The 22,105-nt window shown below is 43.9% G+C and overlaps 1 protein-coding gene and 1 non-coding gene across 4 annotated transcripts in view; one reads left to right on the top strand and one right to left on the bottom strand.

The window, feature by feature from the left end:
• The window catches only part of CUL1 (cullin 1), a 63,802-nt gene that overhangs the window by 15,133 nt on the left and 26,564 nt on the right, over positions 1-22,105 (top strand). For all 3 annotated transcript variants that reach the window (XM_087820963.1, XM_087820964.1, XM_087820962.1), the window contains exons 2-3: positions 10,254-10,554; positions 21,103-21,277. In XM_087820963.1, coding sequence (XP_087677089.1) covers positions 10,415-10,554; positions 21,103-21,277 — 315 coding nt within the window. In that variant the 5' untranslated portion in view covers positions 10,254-10,414. The remainder of the gene's footprint in view (positions 1-10,253; positions 10,555-21,102; positions 21,278-22,105) is intronic.
• Positions 3,794-3,918, bottom strand: LOC148092166 (U6atac minor spliceosomal RNA). The gene has a single exon (XR_015715229.1). It is a non-coding gene; the product is annotated as a U6atac minor spliceosomal RNA (small nuclear RNA).

Genomic DNA, 22,105 nt, shown 5'->3' with positions numbered 1-22,105 from the left:
GAGAAACTCAGACACCTGCAATTTCGTGGTGGCCAAGTCAGGTGCTGCTAAGTGTGCTTTGTAGCCTTCATTCATGGTTGGAGAGGTCATTTGTAAGAGGTTAGTGAAAATTAAGGTGTGATCCCCCCCCATCTGCATTCACAACCCCCTGGATTCCTTTCATGGACCCCCACTGGAGTCCCCCTTCAGCGCAGCTCCTCGACCCTGTCTCTTCCCTCCCCCATAGGCAGGTAACCATTTTTAGTTTTCGGTTTATACTCCCATTTTGTTCTTTTTGAAAAGAAAAACATGTAGCTGTACTATGTGTTTGGATTACCCACCCCTCACACAAAAGGAACCTGCTGCTCAGTGTGTCCACTATGGAGTCACTGCATTATCATATCATCGGTGAGTGAGGGTCATCTTGACTCCTTTCTGTAACTGCACAATGCTTCATTGTGTGGATACACATAATTCAGCCCTTCTCTCCCCTCTTGATGGGTTTTGGGTTGATTTCCGGTCTTTGCAGTGACTCAGCTTGAGTTTATTACTTGTGGTTTTGGGCCAGTTTATTTTGGGGAGAGAGAGACTCCTAGAAGTGAGATTGCTGGGTCAAAGGGTAAATGCATCAGCATTGCCACCAGCAATTGTTAAGTTGTTTTGAATTTTTAATGTACTCTCTGTGAAATTCTGGAACCCAGAGGTAAGTTTTCGGAGGTTTGAAAGTACAGGTTTGAAAGACAGCCCTTGTCATCCTTAACTTGTTCCTTTCCTGTGCCACCCACATCCCATCCACTCGCTGACATAAGTCCTACTGGGTATGGTTTTAAGCACCTGGCCTTTTTCCATTGCTGTGCATTTAAGTTGAGCCAGAATCTTGACCCTGATAGCCTCCCGGTTAATTTCACTGTCATCCCAGAGCTCTCCGACAAATGTTCCTAAGGCCTTTTTGATCATTCAGCCTGGGATCTCAGACCCTCGGAACTGTATTGCAATTTTTTCTGTACCTTTAATATGGCGGTAAATCATATATGCCACCTAACAGCTCTGGTAGCTTCAGGTAAGTCTTCTAAATTATGTTGCCCCTTGTTTATATATGTTGCAGGAGAGTACGAGCCCCCCTCTATTGGAAACATCTTAGGTAGCAGCTCTTAAAGTTTCTTTGCAATAGAATGCTCGGTACCACTGCCTTTCTTGCTAAGGTCCTTCATATGCAGAACTAGTCATTTTGTAGAGATGCATGTCTTTCTGTGAATGACCTGAATTTGACCCATATAGGTTTATAGCTAGCCTTTATTTTTTTCTAAACATATCTATTGATTTCAGAGAGAGGAAAGGAGGGGGGGGGGAGAGAGATAGAAGCATCAGTGGTGAGAGAGTCATTGATCGGCTGCCTAGCCTGCAACCCAGGCATGTGCCCTGACCAGGAATCGAACCCCGATCACCTGGATCCTAGGTCGATGCTCAACTGCTGAGCCACGCCCGGCCGGGCTATAGCTAGCCTCTTTAAAGCTGGTTTATTTCCTTAACAACTTTATTGGTGTATAATTCACATACAGTAAAATTCACTAGTTTTAAATGTATAATTAAGTGATTTTTAGTATAAAGTTAGAGTTGTGCAGCCATCAAAGTTCAGTTTCAGGACGTTTCTACCCCCCCAGAAGATCCCTTGTGCCTGCTCGTGGTCCCTCCACCCCCACTCCAGCCAAGCACTAATCTCCTTCCTGTCTGCAGTTCGCCTGTTCTATAGACTTCGTGTGATAAATGGAAGCATGTGATATGTGGTCTTTGCATCTGGCTATCACAAGTGTAATGTTCTGGAGGGCCATCCATGCTGGAGCATGAGCATGCGTCCATGCTTCGTTTTCTCTTTTCCTGTTTTAATCCTTGCCCGAGGACACGCTTATTGATTCTGAGAGAGAGAGAGATGGTGGGGAGGAAGAACACCTGTGTAAGAACATCAGTTGGTTGCCTTCTGTACACGCCCCAACCGGGGATCAGACCGGCAACCTAGGCATGTGCCCTGAGCGGGAGTCTAACCTGCAGCCTTTTGGTGTACGGGACAACGCTCCAACTGAGCCGCACCAGCCAGGGCAGTACTTCCTTTTTCATGGCAAAATAGTATTCGTTTTTGGTTTTTTTAAATGTGTTTATTGATTTTAGAGAGAGGGGAAGGGAGAAAGAAACATCCATGAGAGAAAGACATAGATCAGCTGCCTCCTGCACACCCCCTACTGGGTGCCTCTTGGTTCATAGGTCGACGCTCAACCACTGGGCCACACAGACCAAAATAGTATTATTTTGTAGCACTATGTGACATTTTGCTGATCCGTTCACCCATTGATGGACATTTGGGTTCCACTTTTGGCTCTTAAAAATAAGGTGTTGTGAACATACGTTTACACATCTTTGGGTGGACATATGTTTTGTTTGGGAGGGTAGACACCTCATAGTAGATTGATGGGCCATGTGATAAATTTATGTCAACTGAATCTGGTCTTTTAATGCCCCAAATGTTTAATTACTAATTTTGAGTAAAGGCAGTTTGAACAGTAAACAAGGCAATTTGAACAGTTCTGATACATTCAGGTCTTTGGAATCTGGCTTCTTGGTTGTTTGAGAAATAGCAGAACCCATTTCCAGTTTGGGCATAGGTTTCTGAAGATACTGAATGATTTTAAGTAGAGACAAACTCGGCTCTTGTCTCTAGAAAGCCATCTGTTAAGATAGTAATTGGAATTTTTTATACTTGTCATGTGTAATTGTTTGACCTTAATTGTAATTATTCTCTTCTGTCTAGAGATGGAATGATATATTTAACTGTTACAAGTAGGTTTAAGCTCTGCACGCCTTGGATTTCTGTAATGAGGTCACGTAGGCTTATCTGAGGTAACAGGTGCCCTCCTGATAGACCTGCAGTAGAACCCTTGTTACTGAAGCACGACTAAGTGGTCTCCATTTACAGGGACTTTAAGTTTAGATTACTTCTTGATTAAAAAAGTGAAATTTAAAAATAATTAACTTTCAAATACTAATTAATGAATATTTGAATGAAATGGAAAGCTTTACATAGTTCTGGGGAGGCAAGTGTGAATAAACACCCGGGTCATGAGTTTGCTGGCCCTTCATCGACCTCTTGGTTTGCAATCACTCACTTATCATCACAGTCACGTCCTGAAGCTTTGCTTGTCTTTGTTATAATTGCAAATTGAAGAAGTAGTCTTGGGTAGCATCTATTAGGGTAGCACACCTTCACCTTTGGGGGGGGGGGGGCGTTGATGGAAACGACACAGCTTTGGAATCCAAAACTTAGGTCTGAATCCTTGCTACTTACTAGCAGAGTATCTTTGGGCAAATTATTTAACATCTCTGAGCCGGAGGTTCCTTGTTTGTAAGAAGCACATAGTACCATGCAGAGAATGTGGTTATTGTAAGGGTTCAGGGAGAGAAAGTACTAAAGCTCCTATTGGCAGGGAGCATTGCAGCCTACGGTGAATATCGGGTCCTTTCCTTACAGAGTTATTCCGTAAACTGACGCGGCGCAAGCAGTTCTACTCGATGGGCACTGCCTGGGGGTGGAGAGTGTAGAAGGTGGCCACGGAGTCCATTCATTTAATAGAATGAATAGCTGCTTGTGTTTTAGAAATTAACCTAGGCAGAATGTGGAGAATGGGTTGGAGGGGGTGAGACTGCTGATGACAGACCAGCAAAGAAACTTTTGCTAGTAACCCAGGTGGGAGATCCTAGCCATCATGTCACTTCACCCACGAGAGTATGTATCTAATAAGCACGGTGATCTTGGTTTTGATTTTTAAAACAAGTACAGTAAAACCATGGTGGCCAGTGCCTTAACCAGATCTGTATTATGATATGGTCCTCAACAGTGTCTTCCCATCCTGTCTTAGGGGATTGCTAACCCCCTCTCCCCTCATAGAAGTACTCTTCTTTCCTATCGTTCTTTTAAATCTTATATGTAAAAATGGTATCATACTCTATGATTCCTCTGTCACTTTTTTCACTCAGGACTCTTTCTGCAATTCAGCCATGTTGAAGTATGGATCTGAAGTTGACTCACGGTGTGTGTGATCCATTGTGTGACTCTCCTACAGTTAATTAGTGAATTCTTTTAGTGGAAGTGGGGGTTGTTTCCAGGCTCGGGGTTTTTGTTGTCGCTGTCATGAACAGTGCCGCAAATGCATGTGTCTGCAAGTGTCTGTGGGTCTGAATCGTTGGTTTTGTTGGTGGTGTGCATACTTCTAACCAAGTTTCAGAAAACAAATAATGGCTTTGTTGAGTAATACCCAGGATCATGTGCATTTTAACCAGATTTAAAATGTCACTAAACTAGAAAAGCTAAACCTAGTTTTGTTTTATTGGGGTTTTTTTTAATTTATTTTATAAATTTTTTTAAAAATTTATTTTAGAGAGAGGGAGAGTGCAGCATCAATCGGTTGCCTTCCATATGTCCCCGGCTAGTGATGGAATCTGCTGCCTAGGTGTGTGCTCTGACTGGGAATTGAACCTTCTACCTTCCATGCATGGGGGGATGTTCCAACCAACAGCCACACTGGCCAGGGCGTTTTGTTTTATTTTTTAGCCGTGAATTTTAACTATTTTCATTAACTCAAATATAAACTTTATTTTTAGAAAATGTTGTAAAATTCATTTTTTTTAATCTTTTTTTCTTTCAGTTTTTTATGTATTTCTAAAATAGTCAACCTAACAAAGCAGCTATAGATAGTGTGTTTCGAAAAACCTTGTTTCTTTTCCTGTTACAACTGATTTGAGTGGTCTTAACACTTCTCAGCATTGGCTTTTTGCAGCAGCATTTGCTCGGTGTATTTGGTCTTAATTTATAGAAATGGAGACAAATATCAGGACTGCATTAATAGGCAAAAGTGGTATCTAGGTTTTTTGAGTATTTGAGGTGAAATTGAGGAGGGGGTACAATTCCCTTATTACTTTAAAATTGATGGGCTCCTCCCCTGGAGTAGACATGCAGTTCTGATCAGTAAAACCCTGAGAGTTTATATTCCTGCCTGTTCTGTGTTTGGGAGCTGTCGGGAATGGTACATGAGGACGACGCGGGAAGCTCGCTTGGTTAGGCATGTGGTGAGAAATGCTTGGCCTGTGGTCCGTCCCCCCGCCCCGGCCCCATCCTGTAAAGCTGAGGCCGTCCTCCTCCTGACCCTAGAGACTTAAAACCCCCTTGTCTCTCCCCATGCTCATCTCTCCATCTTCTGAACCAGCACCCATAGCTGCTTGTAGGTCCTCTGACCAACACCCCTAACCCAACCCCTTCTCCCCCCACCTCAGTTCTTCATGGAGCTTCCTCGAGTCCTATTCCTTCAACCTCCTGGCTCTTCCTCAGACTCCTTAAAACCAGGGTGGAGCTCCTTCTATTCTCCCACATCCCACCAGCCCTCAGGTTGAATGTGGGCGGTGCCCTGCCATGTTTGCAGCCATAGGCAGACTCGTCAGAGGCTCTGCTCATGCCCCTCCCTGTCTGCTCACCACCAGATTTCAGAAATTAAGTGGACACTGGCTCCCAGCTCAGAGTCTTCCTCTTCACTTCTAACACGCATCATCTGAGGTGATCCAGCTCCTGCGTGGACTGTCCTCCCAGGGCCCTGACCTCTCGCTCCTGGAGCTCCCTTCTGTCCCTAGGCCTGGCCCAGCTGCACCACTTCCAGGCACAGAGGCCTCCATCCGTCACTCTTTCCCTAGAGAGAGAGGATCAGGGCATCCTCACTGGACATCTCATCCCCCTCCAGCTTTCTTCACTCCTTCATGGCCAAGGTTCTTAAAGATAGTCTGCATTTTGGTCCCTTCCAGCTTGTTCCAATTTCATTTCTACCCTTAAACTGCAGTGAAGCTGTCCTTGCTGAGGTCACCAGTGACTTACATGAAATGAAAGCCAGAAACTACATTTCAGAAATCATCATCATGATGAAAGTGATACCCAGCATTTATTTATGAAGCCCTGTGCTGCCTTCTTTAATCCTGACCCCTAGAGGGATTGAGCAATTTACCTACAATCATACACCAGGTAATGGCCGTGACCATTGTCGGGTCCAGCCAGCCATGGCCTTTTCTTCCCTAAGCCTCCAGGATGGTGGGCTTTAACTTTGCAAGTACAAACTCTACAGGTTCCCCTCTAGTCAGTTTCTGAGTGTTCCTCGGGACTCAGTTTGGGCTCGTCTTTCTGTATTTTCTCTGATTCACTCTGGTTCCAGACTCAAGTAGTGCCTGTCAGAGATGAGCTCGCACAGCCCAGATTCTAGGGTGGTTACAGGCACTGCAGAATCACCATGTCCAGAAGTAAACCACCTCCCACCAGCCTGTCCCTCCTCCGCTGTGTTCTGCCCGGGTATGGTCCTGTAGTCCATTTACCTTATATCTCCACGTAGGTGTTCTCGCCCCGCTCACGTCAGCAAGAGAAATGCTCCGGAGGCTGCTTGAGGTAGTGTGACTTAAATTGGTAAAAAGCAAACACCCAGGAGCTCTTCAGCAGGGGGCTCATTTGAAGAGTGATAGAACATTACATGGCTCACAAAAACAGTGAGGCGATTTCTTTAAATGAAGAGAGATGCTCGCTATGAAGGGAGAAAAGTTGCAGAACAATGTGTGGTTGATCCCACGAGGTAGGAATCAGTGGGGATCAGCACAGATTTTTCTTTCTCTTTTCTTTCCTCTTAATCTTCACTGTGTTCCTTGAAACAGAGTTTTCTTGAAAAACCAGTCCTGAGATACATTCAGGAAAAAATACTCTGCAGCCAAGTCAGTTTGAGAGGGAGGTGCTTTATACTGTTTTTCTGACAGAAATTCGTAAGACGGGTTGTGGGCTCGATCCCCAGCGGGGGCCGTGCAGGAGGCAGCCAATCAGTGACTCTCATCATTGATATTTCTGTCTCCCTTCCTCTCTCTGAAATCAGTAAAGACATAATCTAATATATATATTTTTTTACCCCTTACCTAAACATTAAATGAACCTCTTTAACTTTGCATGAAGTCTGCTTAATAATAAGATTCTTGACAGTTTTTGATAGCCCAGGTATGAGATGGAGGGCTTATGGTTTGTAAAGTGGTATATTTCTGAAAATTCAACATTGGCTGATAAGCCAGTCTTTTCTGGACACACACATACCCTCTAAGGTGGAAAACTCCATTTCCAGAGCATCTTGTGTATCTGGTAGACATGGAGATGCCCCCAGACGCTCCTTCAGGAAAGGGCCGGGCTGCCAGCGGGGGGGCTGCCTCAGCTGCCGAGCGCCGCCTGCCCGCGTTTGGTGACTGAGCGGCACGAAGGCCTGGCCCTGCAGAGGGCCTGGAGGGGCTAGTCACAGGTCGCCGCCTCTGCCCAGTCCACCTTCCCGCCTTCGTCTCGCAGGCATCATCCATAAGAAGCGTCTTCCACCCAGACTCTGTCCCAGCATGTGTCCAGAGAGCCCAGCGCTGGACCAGAGGTCAGCTGGCGCTGTCGGCATGTTACCTCATCTTTAAGACAGTTTCCTGGTGTGCTTAGTTTTAACGTTTCCTTTTAGACTTAGTTTTAGATTTCCTTGCTGTAATGTTAGTGATAAATGTTTAAGTACATAACTCTACGCAGTATTAAAAATCAAAGATACCCCTGCTGGGCGTGGCTCAGCTGTTGAGCGTCGACCTAGGATCCTGGCGATCGGGGTTCGATTCTCCGTCAGGGCACAGGCCCGGGTTGTGGGCTGCAGCCAATCAGTGACTCTCTCATCACTGATGTTTCTGTCTGTCTCTCTCCCTCTCCCTTCCTCTCTCTGAAATCAATAAAGATATATTTAAAAAAAAAAATCGAAAATAAGGTGACCCTCTTTAAACTTCTCAGTTCAGTAGATCAGGATGTGAATTTTTAAAACCCTCAGATCAACTGTGTATGAAGTTTCGATACTCAGTGGGGACAACTAGAACAAGGGAACGGGTAGTTTGAAAGAGGAAACAAGAAAGCACATAAAAGTGGGAAGACTCGTGCGAATTTTTCAGCATATTCTGCATACAAGCTGAGGTGTGCTGCGGCACCAAGTTTCCATGCGTGGAACTAGTCACAGATGCATGTAATAAAACTGGACTTTTTAACACAAAAAGGTGAGAAGACTCATAACTGGAATCAGAAGTGTAATGTGAGGAAGAGAACTTTGGGTGCTGGTGTTGCACTAGGGCGCGGAGGGGTTGTAGAGAAGAATCTACATTGACTGTTTCAGTGGGTGTATTTTAATTTGTGTGTGGAGGGTTGTTGGTATGATCAGCAGTGTCTTAATCCTTTAGGCTGTTCTTATATTTGGAGCGTTTTTTAAAAAAATTTAGTTTTCTTAAATTTCAGACTATTTGAATTAAGAATAGATTTTATATTGATACAGTTAGAACTGATTTGTTAGCTCTTTCAAACTATCAGCTCTTTAATTGGAGCTCTTTGAGTTTCTAAGATCAATAGTCAGTGAATCTGTGCTGTACCCAAGGGGACGAAGGGGAGTTTGGTAAAAGGCAAGTGCAGAGATGGAAAAGATCTGGTAGTGCTGTAGTAAGGATATCTCTGCTTCCTAGCCCCCATCACGCTCCGGATGAGGCTCTCATCAGATCTACAGTCTTAGACTCAGCTGCTGTGTGAGGAATAGATGGGGGGAGGTGAGAGGTTTCTGATTTGTGGACACATGGAGTTGCCACTTAAATAAGATTCTCAGCACTGGTGGAGAAGGGACTCTGGGAACTGAGCCTGAGTCCAGTTGTAGACCTGTTAGGCTTGAGACGTCAGCAGATGTGACTGAGGCACTTGGATATAGAGAAAAATTTGGGCTGGAGAATTTAAGTGGTAACTTCCCCTTAGGGGAAAATTAAAATAAGTGCCAGAGAAGAGAGTGTAGGTTTAAGTAGGTGATACTATCAGGCGGTACCACCCATCCAAAATAGCCAGTGACTACCAGGTTGGGTGTTGGTATGATCTTCCCAAGGTAGATGAAAGGCAACTCAGATTGAAATTATGTTTAGGAAACATTTGCTGAGTTGTTAGTTTCCTTAAAGCTTTGAGGGAATTCTTGTTGGGCACTTTTCTATTCCACCTTTGAATATATGACATAAATTACATTCAGGATAAGGAATGGTATTGTGACTTCATAAAATGTTGAGTCCAGTAGCTTTGATGACAGATATTAGAGATGATTTAGGTTTCAGTAGTTCAGACTTAATCCATACACATGACCTACTGTGCATGCATTTATGAAGAGCTGTAATGCCACTGAGGGTGCGCGATGCACTGAGTTACATGCTGAGGTAACTCAGACCTGCCCTGGCAGACGGACAACCTGTCCTTACTGTTCTACATACTGTTTACCTCCCAACATCATTTTCTGGTGCCATTACAATAATTCAGTGTTTTTTAATGTCACACTAGAAGTACTTGTTTAGAAACCTCCATATGTGAGGTACATAGATGACCCTTAAAGTATGTCTATAGTGTGGCATATTGAGAAGTGCTGACTTAATACAGTATTGCATAGCGAAGGCCCTTCTTCACCTGTGGATCCAAGACCCTGCCGCATTATAAAGTGTGTTTTGCAGTAGCTTTGGACACTTGGAAATACCATTTGTTAAGCATTTACTATGTGTTAAATATTTTATATACATTAGCTTAATTAAACTTCACAACTATTTAGGAAAATGGTTTGCCCCACTTCGCAGACTAGGAAATTGAGGCTTGGAGAAGTGAGAAGTTAAGTCAGTTACCTAGACCACATACCTAGTAGGTGTGAGCTGAGCTTCAAACCCAGGTCTCTGAATTCAGAGGACATTTTAAATTTTGCTCAATCTTGCCAAATTCCTTCTAGTAACTTGTGAGATTGATGGTTTTTTCCTATTAGCTCTTTGTGTTTCTCTTTTTGGGAATTTCCTTTGCTTTGTTTTTTATTCGAGTTTGTCTTTCTGGTTGTTATGCAGGTTAAGTAATATGGTTGAAGTTTTGATATTTTTAGAAGATTTAAAAAAAGGCAACAGTTGTCCCTGTGCAAGTTTTACCCACCTTTTCCCATGGGCACTAATAGTCCTATTGATTTTGAAATAAATGTCTAAATAAGCATACTTTTATACACGTACCGTAAATAGTGTTTCCACATAACAAAGATAAATAATCTCTGGGTTAGCATGGTGCCTCCTAATGCCTACAGATGGAGTATTTCTATCGGTGGGACAGGCACCCTGTTACCCACCCAGGGTGTTGAGAAAGAATTAATGGATTCCCTTTACTTATTCTTCAGGTTTGCCTGCGATGAGATTTCATTCTCTACAGTTAGAGGACATCCTTTCTGAGCTGCTGTGAATAAGTTTGGAATGATACTGTATATTTTCATCTAATGGAGGATTAGCTGTACCTTGAATAAGGATTGCTGCACTGGACAACTTCAGAACATTACTCACAATGTCATCGAACAGGAGTCAGAATCCCCATGGACTGAAGCAGATTGGCCTCGACCAGATCTGGGACGACCTCCGAGCCGGGATCCAGCAGGTGTACACCAGACAGAGCATGGCAAAGTCCAGATACATGGAGCTCTACACGTATCCTGCCGCCTGTGCTGCGATCTGTTCACGGAGAAGTCTGTTTACTAGTGTGATCCATGAAATGTTAAAAGTTTGACATCATGTTTTCTCTTTCCAGTTCATCCTGTGATATAATCATGAGTTCATTTTTAGCTTTAGACACTGACTAGTTTGTACAGGTACATGTGGCCATCTACGCTTGAAGTGATTAAAATTACGTAACGAATTAAAAACTTGGTTCCTACATGGCAGCAGCCATAGTTCACGTGCTCAGTAGCTAGGTAATAGACGACGATTCTCGGGGCAGAAGGCTGGTGGGCAGCGCTGGTTAGGGCAGGGGCACTGGTTTCCGCGCCGCGGGGCTGCCTTCGTGCTGTGGGGCAGAAGTGGTCTGGTCCACACAGCTGACAGCGCTTACTCTCTGGCCTTTTATGGGAAACGTTTGCTGGCCCCATCTAAAGGGTTACTACACAGAGCAAAAGTTTTACCTTATGCCCTGTTTTTACAAATACGGTATTAAAAAAGTATTTCACGCATTTTGTGGTGCGTGCTGTGTGCTGCGGAGGAGGTGGGGCAGGGAGGGTAAAAGATGTGGCTCCTGCTCGCCCTCACATATTCAGCAATAGACTATTTAACTTGCAGCTTCTTGATTCTATTCAAGTATAAGAAATTTAAATCTAAGCTAACTTACTAGAGAGCAGATTGCTACTGATTTGCTGGTCCTGGGGGTTTAAAGTTTCTAGTTTAATAGATATTTAAGTTTAAATCATGAATATGTGTCAGTGATTGTCAAATTTGGTTATGTGATATTCTTTGCTCTCAACCACACTGATATTTTAGAATCTTAAAAAAAAATTAACATTAAATAGGTACAAAACTGTATGTTCTTCTCTAAATTTAAAATTTATTGTATGTGTATATACTCAGTGTGTAGATGCACACGCTTATACTACAGAATAGTTTAAAAAAATAAGAGCTCTATTAAATATCATTTACATACTATAAAATGCACCCTTTTTAAAGTGTACAGTGCAGTGGTTTTTAGTATATTCAGTTCTGCAACCATAACCAGTATCTAATTTTAGAGCATTTTGGTCACCCCCAAAAGAAAATTTTGTACCCATTAGCAGTCACTCACCGTTCTCTCCTCCCCCAGCCCCCAGATCTACTTTCTGTCCCTAAGAATTGCCTCTTCTGGAGGCTTTGTGTAAATGGAATGACACAGTATGTGGCCTTTCCTGGCTGGCTTCTCTCACTTAGGATACCGCTTCCAGGCTCACTGTTTTTGTGGCAGGTGTTGTGCTTCATTTGTTCTCATGGCTGAGCGTGTGGACGTGCCGCGTGATGGTTTCCCTTCGTCGGTGAGGGATATCTGGTCGTGTCCGCTCAGGGCTGTGAGCAACAGTCCGGCCGTTTGGAATATTGCGTGTGAGTTTTTGTGTGTACCTGTGCTTTCATTCCACGGGTGCATCATAGGAGAGGGTGCTGGGTCCCGCGATACAGAGAACACTGGTAAGCAGGGTAGAATCTTTGCAAGTGAGACGGTGTTATCCACTCAAGGGTTGTGGCTTGCTGGGTGTGACAAGTTTTGTTGTTTTTTTAATTCTTGTAAGTAATAGAACTGAAGATGCTGATTCCAGAGATGAGACAAGGCACTTGGTTGGATTTGTGGTTTGCAGAAAAATGGGGGAGCATTGATGTGGAGAACAAGGAGATTTGGTTGATGATTTGTCTCTGGGGAATTTCTTAAGTAATTTTGACTAAATCAGATTGGTCTTTTGCCCAGTAGGATATTTTTGGTCTTAGAACTCCAAGAAAATAGAGAGTTTGTCTGCTTGCAGCAGTTACTATATTTTTTTTACTCTTCAATAATTATAATTTGTCATTCTGATACCTGCGATTTTAAATATTTCAGGAATGCTACTCTTAACTTGAGTGCTGTTTGCCTTCCAGTTTGGTCTGAGACAGTAACAGTTATATACGTTAATTAAGACTGGAGAATCTGACTTTAAACGTTTAGGTATTTTTTATGAAATCATAGCAACAGTTTGAGTCCTGTGTGTCAGGCATTGTGCCAGGGACCACCTACATCTTATTTAAGGCTGACATCACCCAGGAGGGTTGGTGTAGTAACCCTTCTCTCTTGGTGTCGGAAACCTCGTCTCTAAAAGCCCAAGTAACTCACTAATTATTGTAACGACCACTGATAAGTGATGATGCCAAAACTCTAATTCTTAGTGGTCTGAATGTAGAAACTGCCTTTATCTACTATATGGCCTCAGGTTTCGTATTCCAACGAATCACATTTCTCAAAGTATTTTCTGTATTTTCCTTTTGAAGTTCCAAAGAAGGGTGTTTTGATCAACTCTTAATATATTTTAGGATACAGATGAAACTAGAATGTCTACTTGTATTTATTAATTTACTTATCAAAAATCCCAGAGTTTTCCTCCCTCCTTCACCCACATTGTCAGGTATCTGTATTACTGTCGTGAGGAGAGCTTCAAGTCCTCTGACCCATTTTTCTGGAGCACAGCTTCACTTCCATTTAAAGCATTTTAAGATACATAGTACCTTAAGTTTCCTCTTACGGGTGTATATTCGGTCTCCTATGGAACCACTTAACTGCGTGCCCTTTACAGCACTCCTACAGGCCAGCTTACAGTGACATTTGGGATTGTGAGATTATGTTTCAGGTGAGGAGACACCCTTGGTCCTGGAAGAAGGAGCAGCCCGTGCGTGTCACCGTCCCAGGGTCACTCCTCAAAGGGCAAGGGAACCTTGTTGAGAAAGGGAGGAGCGGGAAAGTGGTCGAGAGAGAGAGAGAGGAGGGGCCCTCTTCCCATAGGTCTAGCTGGTAGCTAACAGCTGGGCTGTGCCCTTCCGTTGATCCTGGAGACATGCATGCTGTGTCCTCCAGAGAAAGGGGCCTCCTGGATGTGAAGCAATAGTCTTAGAAACCTAGGAGCCTCTGGCATGCATGGTTGCTGTAACAGGACGGTAGGCTGCTGCACAGTGTAAGTGTTTTTCTTGACTTTCCAACTCAAAGTGGCAAAGGGAAGAAGGGAATTTGGAGAGAGAAAAGAATGTCTCGGAGCACCTGCAGCCAGGAGGGTCTAGTTCAGTTACCTTGTTTCTAGCCACTTCCAGAGGCTTCATTTCCTTCTGGAGTTTCAGCCTTGAGCCCTTGCTCCCCGCTCTGCCTGTGCTGAGCACGTCCTTGCAGCCCTAGCTTCCTGCGATGTCCCGCATACGTAGGCACAGTTACAAAGGAGTACTCCTATGCAGGGGGCAGTAATAGTTGGTTTCCTTTCTTTGGAACTTGAAATAGGAAATGAAATTTCTTATGAATTTATGGACACTGTTACATTTCTGGTGTCGTGCCTGGCTCAGAGGACAGGCCGGGTTCCTGCTAGTGGAGCAGACACTTAGGCAGGGAATGCAGCGGACGGCCAGAGTCCCTGGGGCATAGCTGGCAGCTCCCAGTCTCATCTAGTCTTGACTCCAGGCTGTCTGGTTGAAGTTCTTCTTTGTTCTTTCCGGGCCCCAGGTCTGCCTGCGCTCGCTTCCAGGTCAAAATCCTTTTTTTCTGCAGTCAGTATACATCGCAAACTATCATTTTAGCTTCCCTTGGAATCAGTTTAAACTTCCATGTTGATGCCTTTCTTTTTTTCCGTCTGCACAAGTTCTCATAAACTTTGAAGTTTCTGGTTTTCTCCCTGTAGTGCTGTTAGCTGAATTAGTTTATTCTATATTCTTAGCCTGTTTTTTCAGGGTCTTTTTCCCCAACCAGTACACTAAGGACCATATTCAGCTTTCCTAGTGAGTTATACCACCAGTATATGCAGAGTTCACGTTGAACCTCTGTCCTGACGCTCTGTGACACAGCTCGTGGTCCCTGGGTGGGGCTCTTCTCCCAGTGTGGACCTGCTGAGCCCTTGGCAGCCGCAGCAGGCACTCTGCAGGGTGACGTGCCAGGACATGCCGGTCCTGCTCTGCACCTGCCAGCTGTGCGCTCATGTCGCGGCTGCCACTCTAAGGTGGACATGCTTTATCCTTGGCAGCTCTTACAGAGGAGCTGGGGGTCCCTGGGGAAGATTCCAGCTGCAGAATTCTCTTCTCTTTACAGAGACGCAAAATCTCAGGAAAGCAGAGCAGACAGACAGAGTGACGTCGTGTTCTCAGTGGGTTAGATGAGCCACGTCCACTCGGAAATAACCGTCTAGCCCGGCGGCAGATGTGTTTGGTATTTTTTATCTCGTTCTTTTTATTCGGGGGTCTTTGCTCACCTAATGAGCGTGGCTTACATCAGATAGACCCAAACATAAATGTAGTTCATACTTTTTCCAAATGCGAGCTGCTGTTCTCATATATTTATACCCAGAAAGAGGCACTAAGGGTCCTCTCTGGTTCACAGGAAGAAGTGCAAACTGTCAGTAGGCAAACGGGGAAATGTTCAAGAGCATAACTATTAAGGAAACGGATGTAAAAGCTGTGACCTGTCAGGTTGAAAAGAGTTTGAAAGAAGTAATCACAGCCCGTGTTGGCGGGAGGGGGAGCCAGAGTTCCTCCATCAGGGGGGAGTGTTAGTTTGCTAGGATCTTTCAAGAGAGAAATTTAAATATACAAAGACTTAAAAGTGTACTCTGGTACAGTGGTGTGTGTGTGTGTGTGTGTGTGTGTATTTTACTTTTAACTGTATCCCCCCAAAAAATAGTTGTATTCGAATTGTACGTGCAAGGCTGTTAGAATACTTCAGTCACAGGAAACCGTGGAAAGCAGCCTCAGTCTTCAGCAGAAAGGACTTGGCATTTAGTGGCCTTAAATAGCCATTAAAAGTATATTGAATGTTCATTGGCATGTAGTAATGTTTGCAGTAAGAGAGAAAGTAGGATACAAAGTGCTATGTGTACTCTGAACCTTGGTGCACCCTCCCTACCTTTGAAAAAATTTATCTACCGCTATATTGAAAGTGACTGTTCGTAGTTATTGGGCTTATGGATGATTTTTTTTAAATGATCTGTGCTTCTAGATTTTCAGTATACAACATGCATTTAAAAATACAGTTTATGAGTTTTTATTAGTTTTCTTGATTCAAATATGAGTTATCTCTGCCTTTTGCTACTAGGTGGTAATATTAACGTCATTTTTTTAGGATTGAGACATTGTATCTATCCTTGAGAACCCACAGAATTTATAATTATACCTCATAGTTGCCTCTGGAGTTGAGTTTTTGTTTTTTATTAGTATGAATATGTTGCATTCAGTTTTCGTTTTGTGATTCATGGTGTGTGTACTCAGAGCACTTTGAGTGTTTGTAAGCAAAGCCCACAGTCTGTTGCAGGCAGTTTCCAGCGGCCTTCGCTTTGGGAACCTGCTGTTAGGTGTGACTTGCTTTGGGATGTCCTGCTCGGAGCCCTGCACCCTCAGCAGAAGAGGACTCAGCTCCCTTTAACTGCGGGCAGGCGTCGCCAGTGGCGGGCCTGCGGCTCTGGCCGCTTTGCACAGATGGTCCAGCTGGTGCCCTGTGAGGACAGGAAGTGTTTTTAGTTTAACTTTTAGTCTTTGCACATGGTCTTAATACAAGTTCCTTGTTGGAATTTCCACTCTAAGTTCCAGTGGAGTAAGAAGCAGAAGTAGAAAATGGTTCTGTTCTGTTTAGTTTTGCTTCTTTAATTGAATTGACGTTTGGAAAGTGAAAATGGTTTGAGTTTGGTAGTAACTGAAAGTCACAAATTGGTTCCCCTTCTCCCCTTTATTGAGGCCCAGTGCTGTGGGGTCGCAGACATCCAGGCCTCCTCGGCGTTACAGTAGCCCCTGTGTGTCACAGCCAGGTGCGCGACCAGGCCCGGCAGGGAGGGCGGTGGGGAGATGTCTGCAGGAAGATGAGGGGCGTGGCTCTCATGTGATGTGACCTCTTTCACAGTGACTTGTCCCTGTCCCTCATGCAGAAGGTGTGCCTGGGCAGTGATTGCGCAGCCCCAGGGTGGCGGGTGCAGCCTGTCTCAGAGGCAGCAGCAGGCCTGGCTCGTCACCACCTACTGCCAGCCCCCACGCCGCCCCCGCGCCTGCGGGCACCGGGGCAGACCCACCCGAGAGGAGAGGAGAGGCCCTGGTGTCTGCTTCCAGAGAGGTCTTCCAGGGAACCTTCGGAAAAGAACCTCAGGTTTTAAAAGTCAAATGTGTGGGTTTGCCAGACCCCGGCTGCCCTCATGTAAAACAGCTAACCCATTGACTGCTGAATGGGGCCTCTGTCTTATTGCCTTTTAGATTTGTAGCTTATTTTTACCTCTTCGTGGTTTTTCGTTTCCTTGTTTCCTCCTCACTCCTGTATTTAACTTTTCCTCTTAATCTGTTTTGGTTTTGCTTTAAAAAAAATTTTATATTTGGCCACTTTTCTCCTAATTATTGGTCATATTTGCTTTGTTTTTATACTCATCGTAGAAAGTAAACGATCCATCAACATGTAACGGGGACCGTGTTGGAGTGGTGGGCGTAGCGTGTCTGAGGGGACAGGGAGCCCTGCTGCCTACGGACAGAGCAGCTGGAGGCCCGAGGACGGAGTCTCCCACCGCGGAGAAACGGCACCGGGGGCTCGGAGCGCACCGTCTCGGAGTCCTGTCCCGGGGGTCGCTCTCCGCAGGAGGGTGCACTCAGCAGTGTGGTGCTGTCCCCGCAGCTCACTCACCAAGAGTCTGCTTTTTTCTTTTCTGATGACGTTTCCCCATTTAGTGTGGTTGATGTAAAACTGAAGGGAAGCTGGTGTGTCTGCACAGCTCCATCCGTCTGTCCAGCGGTGGGCTATGCTGCTTCCTTCAATGCCGTTCTTTTGTAAAAGGTGGTTCACTGCTCCCTCAGAAGTGTCACCTGTTTGTATGTAAGCTCTGTGTCTGCTTCCTCTTCAAGAGCATAGAGGTGTGGTTCCCCAGGCCAGCATGTCACAGCAGAGCAGGCTTAGGCTGGCCTCTCCACAGCCGGACACAGCAGCCTGCTTTGTCGATTGAAACTGTTTCCCGGGAAAAGCTGCATGAACTCAGAAGAGTAGATCCATTGGGGGTTTTTTAATATGTAATTTTTGGTGTTTAGGTAAGTAATCCTGTTGTCAAATATTAGGGGTCCAAAAAGGCTCACAGTGCAGGTCCACGCCCTTTCCATCCATGATTTATCCGTGTCTCAGCCACCTGGCTGTCCTGTGGCTGCCCGCTTGGGAAGAGAAAATAGTGCTGTGTGCAGTTTAAAATAACCTTTAACACAAGCAGTTTCTCAGTTGTAATATCTGTACGGTTTTTGTTTTTTATACAAATGGTTCCCTGGTCATTGATGCAGATAGAGAACTTGGTCTGAAACATCCCTATGAGTGAACAAAACAGTCTCCTGACCTTGTGTCACTTCAGCTTATATCTAACCACTTAACTGTTCTTGTATGGTCAGTCCAGAAGCAAGTGTCTCTGTTAGAGACAATAGGAAAGTTCATTTTTCCTTGGTTGCTTTGATGATAATTGTACTTGAGTCAGAAATAGGAATCACCTTAACAGCTGGTCCTGTTACCTACATGCTGTTAGAAATACTGGAACCAAAATTACTTTTGGCAGATAGTGATCCAAATGCATATTGTCTATTCCTAATAATTCATAATTAGGTCAGTTTTTTGGGGTTTTTTGTTTTCCAGTAAATTTTTGGATTCTGACTTGAATTTTGGAATTTTCTAGCCTATTTTACTTCCCTGTTCTGTAGGTATTTATTCCGGCTTATATTTTTTATTTTTCTATTATGTTTCAGGTATTATAAGCCATCGCAGGCACCTGCTAAGTGAAGTGGAGGGTGTGTACTTGTGTAAGATGGGAGGTCTGTGATGAGGGATGTTGATGGTTTCACTCCATTGTTGGGAAGTAACTGATGGGTGGGTAGTGTAACAGCTGACATTGCAGAGATGCTCAGAGGAGGGAGAAAAGTTTTGACAATGCCAAGGTCAGAAGGTTTCATGAACTAGTAGAGTTTGTGAATCTCAAAGGATGACTGTAGATAGCAGAAAAGAAGGGAAGTTTTGCTAGCAGGAAGTTAGGTGGGAAGTGGCGCCTTCAGAGGACAGGCTTTGGTAGCTCAAGTAGCTCTGTAAGAACTGGATGACTTGGGCAGTTTCACTGGCTTAGGTAAAGGAAGCTGCCAGGTTATGGTGAATCTTGAAAATCAGGTGAGTTTGTACTTTTTTTTTTTTAAGTCATAGACCCATAGAGATAAATACATGGCTTGAGAATTAACGACTTGTAAACAAATTTAAGGAGGATTGCCCTGGCCGGTTTGACTCAGTGGTAAGAGCGTCGGCCTGTGGACTGAAGGGTCTTGGGTTCAGTTCCAGTCAAGGGCACGTGCCTGGGTTGTAGGCTTATCCCAAGCCGCAGTCAGGGTGCATGTGGGAGGCAACTAATCGATGTCCCTCTCTCTCCCACTCTCTCTGAAAAGCAATGGGAAAAATATCCTTGGGTGAAGATTTTTTAAAAAAAAAAAAAGAGCAAAGCGGAGAAATTACAAGGCTAAGCAACCAAAACAAGGATTTATAGAAAGAAAGCAGATGTAAAGAAATAAATAAATTAAAGAACAAATGAAATAAGGATACAGTTATGAAAATTAATAAATTCCAGACTGGTTCTTTAAAAAAACTAATTAATAGACAAGCTTTTGGCAAAATTAATTACAAAGAAAGTATTTAAAGTAAGGCTTTTTTTTTTTTTTAAAGAGAAGACAACAATTGGTCAGCGTACTTGAAAACTTCACCTAAATGAACAGTTTTCTAGAAGTACATACATATATCTATGGTGGGGAGGGTAGATTATATAATTCACACATTGCTCATCCTCATAAAAACCTTGTACTCAAGGTGGGTTAGAAACCTCAGTGTGCAAATCAGATTTAAAAGAAAGTACCTTGCCAAAATTGGAACCCTCCAAATGATCGGAGGCAGGGTCTGTCAACAAGAGAATGGGTAAGTTATTGCCCGTCTGTGCTATGTCGTATATTGCGTACAGCTGTAGCTGTCACATCTTAAGTGACAAAAGCATATGTACATGTTACAATTTGTGTAATCTAAAGTTTGAAAAACATCAAATAATTTCATATGTAGTAGCACAGTAAAATGGAAAAACATCCATAGAAGTGGTAGACACCAAATCGTGGGGACCTTTGGAACGGAGGGGAGTGGGCGAGGGAGCGGAGCGGACGCAGTAATAACCTCAGGCACCGTCTGTGCCACCCCGTCTCCTAAGGTTCCCTCTGTATTGGAAACATTTACTAAAAAGATTCATTGTTTTAGCCGTAGTTCTTTGATTACTACTAAGGTTGAGGAATTCGGTGGGGGGAGTTGGCCACTAATACATTTTTTTTTTAGCTTTTGGGTTTTCTGTTGGAATACCTTGAGCAGGTGTCTGTAGAGATTAATTTTTTCCATATCGTTTTAAGTCCTGTCCCATTTTTAAAGATTAGTTATCTGTCAGTTTAAGATATTTTTACTAAACTATTTTCAAGTTTTCAGGATAAGTATTTACAACTTTGCTCAAAATGGCCTTCTCCAAACTGAGAGAGGTAGGAAAATAATCTTGTGTATTTTCTTTGTTTTATGGTTTCAGTTTGTATATTTTCTTTATTTGTAAATTAGTATTTTGGAATGTGGATTATATTTTTTGAAATCTCCTCTTGCCATGTTATTTATTGAATAATCTATCTTTCCCCACTGGCTTGAAATATCTTTATGTACTAAGCTCTTAAAATATACCAGAATATTCTCTTTTATTGGTATCTCTGTCTGAATCAGTATCAGTGTCTTTCTGTTGATTTCATCCAAGTGAAACACATGCCAATGCACTAAAACAGTACTAAAGGTTCTAACAAAGCAGTGGTTCTCCGCCTCACCCACCCCATTCCCGTCTCTGCACCGCCCCCTCCCCAGAGGCGGCTGTCTTAGGCTTTGGCTCTGTCTTCTGGTTTTTGGGGTTTTTACACGTCTCCGTGATTCTCAGTAGTGCGTGTGTACTGCTCTTGGGGCCCATCGTTTCGGACACCTGTGACTCTGTTGGAATAAGAGGACTTGGTCTCCTGCCTGCTGTTCCTCTGCTTTCCGTTCTCCGGCCTCAGAGTGTGGCTTTGTTTAAGTCCACTTACGTGTGCTTCTGGAAATAGAGCTAAGCGTCGTAGTAGACTGGTTGTAAGCTTTTCGTTTTTACTGAAGCAGATAACTGCGACTTTCCCCTGTACCTGTTGCCTTTTCCTACACTTGGGACAGTTTCCTCAAGAGTCTCATTAGATGGCCTAGAAGGTCCAGTGTTTTCTTGGCGACCCTCCTCCTCCCCTCGGCTGGCTGCTCGTGAGGCCTGTGGACAAGCTTGTGAATGGGGCCGGTTCACTTTTAGCTTTATTGGGATGTGAGTCATGGGGTCTCTTCTCCACTCCAGTTTCCAGCAGGCTTTATTGCTGCATTGGAAATGTACTATGTGAAGTATTTTATAAGAAAATACATTCGTATTGACCACTGTTCTCATTGACGGTGCATGTTGATGTCCTTAACTTTTCTCCAAGTCACGTTTATAACTACTGCACGAGTGTTCACCAGTCAAACCAAGCGCGAGGGGCTGGCGTCCCCCCTTCTAAATCGAAAAAGGGGCAGACGCCTGGGGGAGCGCAGTTTGTCGGCTTGGAATTATACAAACGACTTAAAGAATTTTTGAAGAACTACTTGACAAATCTTCTTAAGGTAAGACATTTGACATATATACTGAACATTTCTAACAATGTAAAAAAGATAGTTAAGTAATAAATCTAACTTCAGTGCTAAATCTCTCACTGTCATCTGTTTGTTTTCATCACTGATATTTGCATGAGGGTGTTTTGCTAATTTGTTAAATTAGAAATTTTCAATACCCTTACCCCATAGTAGTACACTCGCCTTAAATTACTAACCATTTTGTGATTTGGTTAGAAGTTGATGAAGTTAATTATGAATTTGAATGACCTATGTTGTGTTGGAACCCAGTGCGCTGTTCTGAATCAATGTGTGCAGGATCGTGAGGCTTTCCAGCCTTTGCTCATCATGTTTTCCGATGTGAATCTTGCTCTACACACTATTATGTGGTACATCCCAGAACTGCAGTGAAGTTGTGCCCTCGGCTGGGATGGGTTTCACTAGCCCGCCTGTTGCCTTCAAGTGTGGGTTCCTCCTGCTCCGAGCCTCTCGCTTGGGCGGCGATGGACTTTTTCCCCTTCACCTTCTGCCTTTTTCTTCCCCAGTCTCCATCCTCTGTAGCAAAGGCAGTGTGATGCCTTCCATCCGGCCACAGGATGGGCCAGTGGCTCCTGCATCTGGTGCTACACCTATTGCATAGAGTGAGTGAAGACATCTCAACTCTCTACCCCAGGAATTGGCATTCTGTGTAATTATTTTTGAAGACTTTTTATTTACACAGATAACAGGCAAAAATTTCAGCATACTCCAAAATTGTGGGTTTTTTAAAATGTATTTTACAAGCTAATTGGGAACTTTTAAACATTCCAGGAGACTAGCTGATTGGCCACAGGTTGTGAC

This window comes from Miniopterus natalensis, chromosome 10, assembly GCF_054644295.1.
Source record: "Miniopterus natalensis isolate mMinNat1 chromosome 10, mMinNat1.hap1, whole genome shotgun sequence".
In the NCBI taxonomy this organism is placed as follows: Eukaryota; Metazoa; Chordata; class Mammalia; order Chiroptera; family Miniopteridae; genus Miniopterus; species Miniopterus natalensis.
This window is presented reverse-complemented; position numbering and strand designations above follow the sequence as displayed.